Source organism: Bidens hawaiensis, unplaced genomic scaffold (assembly GCF_021521415.1).
Source record: "Bidens hawaiensis isolate Kalapana, Puna unplaced genomic scaffold, B.hawaiensis_p1.1 tig00012557_1, whole genome shotgun sequence".
NCBI lineage: Eukaryota > Viridiplantae > Streptophyta > Magnoliopsida > Asterales > Asteraceae > Bidens > Bidens hawaiensis.
Genome location: NW_027492029.1, coordinates 326,078 through 336,540, shown reverse-complemented (window position 1 = coordinate 336,540; position 10,463 = coordinate 326,078). Strand labels below are relative to the sequence as shown.

Sequence of the window (10,463 nt, the reverse complement as noted above, 5' to 3'; positions counted from 1 at the left end):
AACGGGTCCAAAGAGTAGATATGAATGCGATATCGATACTCTAAATTGTGTTGTTGGACCAGGTAGGTGAGTCATCGCGCCAAGTGTCGACACCAGGGGAGTATCGTGAAAAGTGTCGTGTGTGTGTAAGATATGTAGTATTGTAATGACCAAATAGATCCTGGTCCTATGTATGTGTCATGAAATTCAAAATATCATCGCGTTCTAACTTACTTATACTACACGAAGTTCGTTGCAGTATTGTAATGGTAATCTCAAATAATATTTAATTTGAACTTTTTGTGAACCCAAAATCCTTTATTATAAGTTTTAAGATTGTATGAATAATGTAAATAATGATGCTTTCTTTGTTTCATGAGAAGTATACGAGCATTGTAAAAAACGAATTACAAGAAATGTAAATTAAACATTACATAAACGTAAAAGATTTGTACAACGTCTTTAACATGAACAAAGGTAATTGTAGTGTCAGCCAAACTTCGTGTTTGGCACAGGTCCTTAAAACAAATTTTGCGCCTCCCATAAGACGAGTGTATCCGTTTCTTAGGCCTTAGGGTATGACTGTTAGAATACTCAAAATAGTACATGCGTAGCTGGAGATGGTTCACGCCCCTCGAGATACCACTTGGCTTTTTAACGAATTATTTTTATGAAAACAGTAGTAGGGAAACAAATAGAGAATTCTTCTTTTTAATGTTTGTAAAAGTTTTCAGAGTCGCTCGATTTTTACTTCGTGTGATACTTATTTTCTCATCGTCTCGAAAATGCCCACTTAAATTTCATACAAAAGTGAAACCGGCATTTGCATTAATCTTGTGATAAAACAAATTTTAGTTGCATTTAGCTACATTTAAGCGACACTGAAAATTGACATTTCAATTCATGTTATTGATTGTGACTTCTAAACAAAAACCCACAACCAACATAGACAGTGGCGGATCCAGAAACTTTGCTCGGTGGGGGTGGGGAGGGGGGGGGGGGGGGGTTCGGTAAAAGGACCGTCTTTTGTCCCTTTTTACAAACAAAATGGGGCTAAAACGTTGCTTTTTATATCGATCTTTCTTTCTTTCTAGAAAATCATGACCACGACGGAAAATTATCTAAATCAGCAAAACGAGATTTGAAAGATGGTGCTTTCGTTTCACAAACCTTTCCATGGCACCAAATATAGAACTTGGAAGCTGATTTTAAAGCAAGGCAATAAGGAATTTAGATGAGCATGTCGCTAAGTGCGAAAATTGAATTGGGCACAAAACCATTTATTGGTGGACTTAGAAAGACTTTTTGATAAAATAAGCTTTTAAATTAGCTTTTAGGAGCAAAGAGCAGAGGACTTTTATAGCCAATAAATAAAACTCAAGGGGACACCTTTTATAGTATATCTATTTTTGCAAGAAATATACACACACTCATAAAATATGCATAGAAACCAAAAAGTTGAGTGGGGGATAATACCCCCCCCCCCCCCCCCTTGACAAACCAGTCAATCCGCCTATTATGTTCCTACATGTAGCAAGTTGCAAGTGCGTGAAATGCAAAGTGCGTCACTGATATGTCATATTACGTCATCTCTCATGATGCAAACACCTCCGGGACCCGCCCTTATTCCGTATGGCTAAGAAAAAAATATTTAATAAATGATCTTATTTACTTACCAGTGCAGATTTTCTTATCCAGTTATCCCTCGCCTGTATCGGTTTCCTTTGATCTGTTTCTCATTGCAAATTTCGTATCAACTTATGTATTTAAGTAACGATATTTCATTGATCTTAATTACTTTTGTTTTGAACAAACTTTGGCTTGTTGCAAAGCTCTCATCAAGGAGAACGTAAAGTAATAATTATTTACTGCCATATATAAATATAATTAACTGTATACAACGAGTCAGTAAAAAAATCCAACTAATTTTTCCAACAGAAAATCAATGTTTCACAGGAATTTGCAAAACAAGAAGAAAGAAACATTCATATTCGAATTCGTATTCTTATTATCAAGAACTTAGAAACTTTTATTGAGTTACAGACTTTATGAACCTAAAGCCCTTTAGCTTTTAACATATTCTGGTTATAATCCTCTCTTAGTAGGATTTTTAGATTTATAATGCTTAAACTACACTTCTTTAAAAGTTAAACCAAGAAAGATAACAATATGATGCTCATGGACCTCCCATTTGTGCCGTTGGGGATTTGAGCAACTTCTTTAGTGAATTAACGATACTCTTAAAAGTTGGTCGTTGAGTCGGGTCACTGTTTCAAAGCACAAAACGTTGTTTAGAATACTACGTACGAGCTATACACATGATCACAAGATTAAGGTACGGATTCTTACTCAGCCCAACAGGATTCCATGAGCGAAGTTAAAGCTGGAGGTGTGTTGATAGGTATAGTTAGTTTCCTGTTTTGGAAAGCCACTGCTCCAACAACCTGAATTTCAACTCTTCATATGTCAGCAGAAAGTTGTGTATAGTTCTGACCCGGTTATCAATGAACGGGTCAAATCTGGTTAATTGGTTATGTTGTCTCTCTAATGGGTCAAGTGAAGAAAATCAAGAAAACTAGCTCAAATGGATATCAGGCAGGGGAAGGTCACCTAAAGTGTATTTTTACCGCAGTAGGAATCATTTTATAAAGAAAACTAGAATATTATTAAAACGATGCGATTATAATAATAAGTTTAAAACTGAGAACTAATACATTAATAAATAATGTGATTATAAGAAGTTCAAATTTCTGAAAATTAGAAAATTATTAAAATGTGATTACAAGAAGTTAAAATTTCTTGAAAGCTAGAAGATTATTTAATAATGTGAATATAAGAAGCTTATAACTTTTGAAAACTAGAATATCTTTCTATAATGTGATTAAAAGAAGTTCAGTTTTTTGGACAAGGTCTTTCGGGTCAACCCAATAAATAATGACCCAATTCTAGACATGGATATAAGGACAAACCTGAGCAGGACTGAGCCCGTTCCACGGTTGTTGCATGGTTACGAGCTCCCACAAGATCACGCCAAAACTGTAAACATCAGATTTTTCATCCGAGGGCTCGCCTCGAAGGAATTCAGGGGCCATCCATTCAGGCTGCACAGATTAGAAACAACACTTATTGCATGCTCATTTTCACCACTCAAATCGTATTGTTTTTTTATCAAACAGGTATTTAGAAATGTTTACCGTTCCAGCAACGGATTTTGATGATATGAAAGTATTTGCTTTAAATCTTGATAACCCAAAGTCACAAACCTGCATTTCAAGGAAATGGGAAGGAGCAAATGTTAATGGTGATTTGAGAAATAAGTAGCAAGTTTCTATGTATTTGCATTCGCAGTCGCATTCATACCTTCACTGTCCAGTTCTTGTCTACTAATAGATTTGGAGACTTGAGATCCCAGTGAACGATTGGAGGGCTAAGACAATGAAGATAATTGATTCCCTTAGCCTGCAACAAACAACGGATTAAGAGCGTTTCGCAGGTTAATTCTTGATTTAAAAGGGCAAACACAAGAATCACTTTATTGATTTTAAATGGTAAATTCAAGAATCATTCTTTCCACTGTATGTATAAAGATAAGTAAATATCAAAGCTTTAGTACAAACCACATCTAAAGCCATGTGCAGACGTCGTCTTTGATCCATGATTTCACCAGCTGCTGGTCGATGTATAAGGCGAAACAGACTGCCCCTGTTTCATAAAAAACATCAATCAAAATGGGTCACTTCACGTTTATCTTTTTTTAAAAAATAAAAATAAAAAATGAATCTTTATTAGAAAAATCAACTTACCTAGGTAGATACTCGGTGACGATTGAAAAATGTGGACGAACAGTGACCGCACCCATGAACAGAACCACATTTGGATGGCGAACACGTTTCATGATGGAAACCTTAAAAAGAAAAAATTTGAATACCAAATTTAGAATATAATCAATCATGGTTATAAGAAAATATACCAAAAAAACAAAACTTGTTATACCTCTCTCAGAAACTCCTTCAGCTGATCATCTTCAAAGTCCTGAGCTGTTAACACCTTAACAGCTACATCCTGTAATAAACCCAATTTTATAATCTAACTATAAACACTTATAATTTTTCAAAAAATGTAGCAAAAAGTACTAACCGAGCCATGCCACTCTGCACGATGCACCGTCCCAAACGAGCCTGACATTGGTTGGTAACCGTTAGCCAATATGACAACTTTGACCCAACCCACATACTTATAAACAAGTCAACCTAAACACATTATGCAAGAAAGTTAAATAACAAGTATACGAACCAGCACCGATACGCTCTTTTATATGCAACTCATCCCAAGCAATCTCGAGCCAGTCCATTGCGAGAGACGGCTCGAGGGTCAAATATCGTGTAGTAGTAACCGGAAAGTTGCCTCTACATTTCCCGTCACTCTCAACCTTCAACAACTGACCTGGTTGACTCGGTTTCAGTTTTGGTGTCTCGACTGTCTCACTAATTCTGTAGTTCCTATCGAGTGGCACACATCTCATCTCCTTTGATCCTCTGTTACCGCCAGTTTCTTCATCGGATACATTAGGTTTCCATTCAATGTCTGCATGATATTGATCATATTAACATGCTAAGAGGGTGTTTGGAAACAGGTTTTGAAGTGATTTAGTTTTAGATAAACTTAATGAACTTACTCTTGACTTGAGAGATTGATTCGCTAAGAGGGTGTTTGGAAACAGGTTTTGAAGTGATTTAGTTCTAGATAAACTTAATGAACTTACTCTTGACTTGAGAGATTGATTCGCGGTCCACATAAACTTGTTGAACTTCTTTTAAATGTGAACTTTGAAAAGGTGAAGGAACCGAAGAAAGTATGTCTCCGTTTATTGAGGAATCCAGATTATACATATTTCCGGGTTGCCCGATTAGATCTATTACATACTCCCTGTATGTATACATATGTCAGCTATGAATCAACACAAAGGTCAAAGGAGATGCAGTAGATTAAGAATTTAACCTTGTGACATTGTCATCTTGGATTTTGACCAGACATGATGATCTATGATCTTCAACACAATACTTGCAGCCTCTTGCTATACGACAAGGTAGGCCCACATAGTCAGCCAGTTTCTGCATGTTCCAATTTATGCTAAGTTAGTATAATTGTAGGTGCCTTTCGTGTTGAGTTGGCGGGTTGAAATGTTCAATCTAAACATGAGCCATATCTGTATTTGTGTCAAAAACATCAACCCAACCCGTGCACACGTTAAATCGTGTAATCCAAAAATGACCCTTACAACCGTTTGTTTAACTAAACGTGCCAAACTTAAACCACTAAACTGAACCGAAGTTGACTTATTATTAAAACTCATAATATGAATCATAACCTTGAAAAGAATAGCTCTGTGCCTACAAAGTCCAACAGACAAGCTTCCAACCGGGACCAAAATGCCATTTTGATGATCCCTTAGTTTAGTACTAGCCGATTCCCAACGAGCATGTAAATCATCTTGTTTGGTCGGAAATGAGCCCCTTCAAATACACAAATTCAACAAACACACTCAATATACAAACACAAATAGCTTAATCCACAAGAAACTAAACCAAAAAAAAAAAAAACAAACTTGCCCCATAGTAGAAGCAACAAGTTTTCCAAGCTGTTCAGCCAACATTCGGTTATTTTCTGCAGAAAAATAAAGTTCTTGGGCGCGATCCTCCAAATCTCTTAACCGTGAATCCCTGTATCTATCTACCAGAACTACCTCCATTGATGTACTACCCGAGTTTACAGCTTTGAGTGCTAGTAAAGATGGTAAGCGTTTGCCTTCTTCAGAGCCGTTACACATCATCCACATAAACGGATCCATTCCGAGTATGTTATAGAACCCTTCTGATATCTTATCATTGTATGACAGTGTACCATTAACCTGAAAGTTTTAAACATCATCAAAATCCTACAAAATGTTGTTAAAAAGTTTTATAAATGGGTCGGGTCATATGTGACATTTACAAATACTATGGAGTTAGAGTCCATTGACTAGCAAATTATTCTCACTTATGATATCCTAATTTTATGATTATTTTGATATGAAAAAGATTGTATGTTGGTTGCACATGAATCATACATGATTAGTTTATGTTTGATCAACATATTTTGTTTGACATTTTCTTCAAAACTGCAAAAGGACAAACATGGCTTTGAATTCTTAAACACGTTATAATTTACAATGTATATAAAAGAACCTACTAGTCCTTTCAGAATATATACCAACAAAGAACATATTTTAAAAGAAAATTATGAAAACTGCATTAAGTGTTTTTACAGAAGAGTAAAATTGAATTTTGTTACAAAATATTAGTTATTCAATACATACGAAATGATGAAAAATATTTATTTGCTTAGTAAAATAAACTAAGTTTGGTAAAGATAGATGCGTAGTACACACTTAAGAAATACTTTGATTTAATCCATAAAGAACTTGGACAACTTGATTTGACTATAAAAAGAATGAACGATTATCTATGCATAAAGACGTATTATATGACACTTATAAATTGATAAAGAAAGTTTTTATAATTTTATAAAATGCTCTGGTTTTTTATACTTTTTAGTTTATTTAATGATACTTTTTATTTTTAAAAATGAAAGAAATTGTTAACGCCGAATAATTTGCTCTTTTCAGAAAATATATATTTAAATGACATTATTAAGACTTTCAACATAATTAAACGATTTAAAAATATTATCTTACTCTTCTTTTTAAATACGAAAATACTCCCACTTGGTGTTTAGAATTCACCACCCATCAAATTGGTGGGTGTGATTGAACAGCTACCTATTCTTATTAGTTCATACTCCCTGGAAGATGATGACTGTTGGCTAACTAAAACTTAATTGTTAACACAAGTTTGTCATCATATCAACATCCAAGTAAATAAAATAAATAAATAAATAAATGAAAAAGAATTTTAAATATACTATAGATTAATTTAAACGAATTTAACCTCAATAGCTGTCTAGAAATTTACAAACATTACCAACTCTCTTAATTTTCTATTGTTGCCCGTTTGCCTGCCACTTTATTGTAATCGTTTTATAGTAAATTATATAAAACTTCGATTTGAAACAAAAAAAAAAAAAAAAAATTAAATGCGTTATTTTCTTAACACTAACGTAGACATGCTTAATTAAGAGGCTAAACGCCTACACATTTAACACAATTAAAAGTAACTAGTTTAATAAACACGAATGACACGACACGACACGACACGACACGACATATCAAATAGTTTAATAAACATGAATGACACGACACGACACGACATATCAAATACGATTAGCAACAAGACTCACTAAACATGATTAGAAAAATAACAATATATAACCAGCACGACAAAACAAAAGTTGCCAAAATTATAATCCATGCTTAATAATTTACAAAACTATAAAGCGATATTGTTTTGAATAACGAGTCCTAACATATTGTGTCAATTTTTTAACCTATTTAACACGATAAGTTAAAAGTGTTATACATGTCATAGACGACTCGCACTTATAAACACAACTTTAACTGTACCATTAACGTGTCAACATATATATCATCTAAACCCATAACCCATGTATCCAAATCTTCACTCGTTAAACGTCATGTCAATCATATCATGTTACTATAATTATACATGAAACATATTACACGTATCTACTTTTTGTTATTTTTTCACAAAGTCGATTACTTTTTTGTATGTTACAAAAAGTAAAAGCGAAGACGCTTATTTACCATGATTATAATTTATATGTGTCCTAAAATATATATAAATAAAAAATACGTCACAAAATATGCAAATATCAATTAGAAATAAAAATCAATAAATTAGTAAAGTAATTAAATTAAATAATATAAGAAACCATACCCAGAGACGATAAGAAACAGACTCAGCATCATAACACGTCACGGCAGAACCACCACCACCACCACCGGCACTCCCATGAATAAGCGCAGGCTCGTCACCAATAGTTGCTTGATGCGTTAACCGTTTTGCAAGCGTAAGCTGCAAGTAATAACTGTCACGCCACCTCCGTACACCATCATTCCGACCATCATCACCACCGTGTTCCTCCTCCCTCGTCTCCTCCGTCATTGACTCCTTACAAAAAGCAGCAGAACTCGATGTAGCCACCGTCCCCGAAAACAAACTCGCCGCGTAACTACTTCCGGCATCACTCGATAACCTTCGCAACGACACCTGCCGATAGGAGCGAGCAATAACCAAACCGTTAAATTATCTGAAAAATACAAAAAAAAATAACTGATAACTTAAACACGATTATCAGTTATTTTTTTACCCTTGGTTAACCGAAATTAACCAAACTATTCATATTTTCATATATTTCTACCTTTAATACCTCTTTTACAATTATTTCACGTTTTATTCCACAATCACCATTTTATGTATTTTATATCTTCATTTTATACATTTAAAAATTTATATTTCGTGTATATATGCATCAATTTCATATATTTTTCATTTATTTCTAATTAAAAATTCTAGCTTAAATTTGATTCTTGTTATTAACAAAACCGAACAGAAAACATAATAAACCAAATCAATTAACTGAAAACCGAGTAGTTAATTTAGCAGAGGCTCTAGTTATTAACCGGAATATTAACTGAAAAACCAATTGATAAGTTTTAATAAGATTTTTTTTAATCAAATTGAACTATGCACACCCCTACCTGTCGAGTCGGAGGATGATGGTGATGATGATGATAATCAACATCCGACACATGACTACTCCAGTCATCCGATACATCCTTGACCGGCGCCGGTAACATCTCCACTTCATCCAGGTCATTATCATTTAGCCTCACGTGACCGGCACCTGACCTCTTCTTCTCCACCAACCAGTTGACAAAATCCGCAATCTGCTGCCTCTTCTTCTTCCCGTGACTCCGGTAACTCTTACCTCTACCAATACGGTGTCGTTCCACCGCATGATCTTCATCATTAACACCAGCACTTATAATTTTATTCGTCGTCTCGTGATCTTCAGATTTCAACGACGAAATCGTGTTCACACCGCCGGGTTCCGGAAACTGCCTCGGGAAAATGTAAGTCGTTCGGTGCGGCATTTTCCCTCACACTTTACGTGATATGAATCAATTAATACGTATGATATAAGTAATAATAATAATAATAATACTAATTAACTCTGATCTTCTTCTTGTTTCTAAAGGTGAACCTAGCACAAATCGTGTTCTCTAGGTCGGAAATTAACAGCTCCGGTGAACGAAAACTGATCGTATTTAAGCAGCAACCTCTTTTGCGTAGTCGATTTCACGAATGTAGTGGTGGTGTTATAGTCCAAAATCCCCCCCCCCCCCCCACCCACACCCACACCCACACCCAACCAACATTTGTCATTGGTCCATTTAACTAAATAATACTTTTCTGTTTAACCCAACCAAGGACAAAAGTATGTCGCCCCCCCCCCCCCTCTTATCAACCGCGCCGGGTGGGGGGGGGGGTTTAACATCGCCCGAAAACCCACCAAATGTCGCCCCATTACGCTTAGACTAAATAGCATTAGTCTACCCAAATTAACAAATCATCGTCAATGTGTGTGTTATAATGAGTGAAATCAAACACAATTTGAGACAAATCATCAAAAGCCCTCTCAACTATATGAACTAACTCAATCATTTGTTGGGTTTGTAGTCATGTAGGTCGGTTTCGACCGAGACACAGAAAGAAGAAGGGGCACGAGGCTACGAGCATCCGACCCGGCCCCATTACGGACTCGTTCATTTTAAACGAGCTTTAACCTAATTTTGTATTCCCTTATGTATTTGTAATCAGTGTTTTAAAAACCGGTTCAAACCGGATTTCGCACAACAAGACGGTATTTTGAGCATGTTATTTTTGCCCGGTTTGCTAGAACATCGTACCGGCGGTTTTTATCTAAAATACCGGTTTTACCGGCAAACCGGTTTTAAAGACGATAAATTTTTTATATTTGCGGCCCATATTTTTCCAAAATTACTTTTAACTCAACAATTAACATTTAAACGTGTAAACTTTAAAACTATTTTTTTAAATTGAGTGCTTATGTATTATTTTATTAACAGAGATTAATTTTGGATTACTTTTTGTTATGGAATCTGTAACAACGTGAAAATTTCGAGTTCAAAGTTCAATTTTCCAAAGTCTAGGGACTGAAATGGCCAAATTCCAAAGTTGAGGGTTAAAAATGAAAATTCTGTTTTCTTGACCCATAGTGGTACGCGTCGGATCAAAAGAAACACCCATCGCGGTACGCGATGGGGTGTCTGACAAAATGTGACACGTGTGCCACGTGGCACACGGTGGCAACGTCTGTCACCACGTGTCGCCACGTAAAGCGGCGTCTGCCACGTGGTAGACCTATTGGGTGACTCACCTAGGCTACATCGCGGTACGCGACGGGTGCCCATGGACCGGGCGCGGTACGCGATGGGACCCCAG

The 10,463-nt window shown here is 35.6% G+C and overlaps 1 protein-coding gene across 1 annotated transcript; it reads right to left on the bottom strand.

The window, feature by feature from the left end:
• Positions 1 to 1,911: 1,911 nt before the first annotated feature.
• LOC143541387 (serine/threonine-protein kinase CTR1-like) lies at positions 1,912 to 9,137 on the bottom strand. Its single transcript, XM_077034227.1, has 16 exons — positions 8,696 to 9,137; positions 7,872 to 8,204; positions 5,589 to 5,887; positions 5,348 to 5,492; positions 4,978 to 5,090; positions 4,742 to 4,905; positions 4,273 to 4,563; positions 4,117 to 4,157; positions 3,973 to 4,041; positions 3,783 to 3,883; positions 3,597 to 3,681; positions 3,340 to 3,438; positions 3,174 to 3,242; positions 2,949 to 3,080; positions 2,329 to 2,423; positions 1,912 to 2,246 (listed from the first exon to the last, which is right to left on the bottom strand). The coding sequence occupies exons 1-16, from the start codon at positions 9,089 to 9,091 to the stop codon at positions 2,156 to 2,158; spliced, it is 2,523 nt and encodes an 840-aa protein (XP_076890342.1). The 5' UTR covers positions 9,092 to 9,137; the 3' UTR covers positions 1,912 to 2,155.
• Between the last annotated feature and the right edge of the window lie 1,326 nt (positions 9,138 to 10,463).

What these genes read in the sequence shown, in the direction of transcription:
- LOC143541387 (XM_077034227.1), bottom strand. Translation starts at nt 9,091, where the DNA reads ATGCCGCACCGAACGACTTACATTTTCCCGAGGCAGTTTCCGGAACCC. An exon ending in CTGTTTCTTATCGTCTCTGG is followed by an intron (nt 5,888 to 7,871) that starts GTATGGTTTCTT and finishes TAAAACTTTCAG; the next exon opens with GTTAATGGTACACTGTCATA. An exon ending in ACGGGCTCAGTCCTGCTCAG is followed by an intron (nt 2,424 to 2,948) that starts GTTTGTCCTTAT and finishes GTTGAAATTCAG; the next exon opens with GTTGTTGGAGCAGTGGCTTT.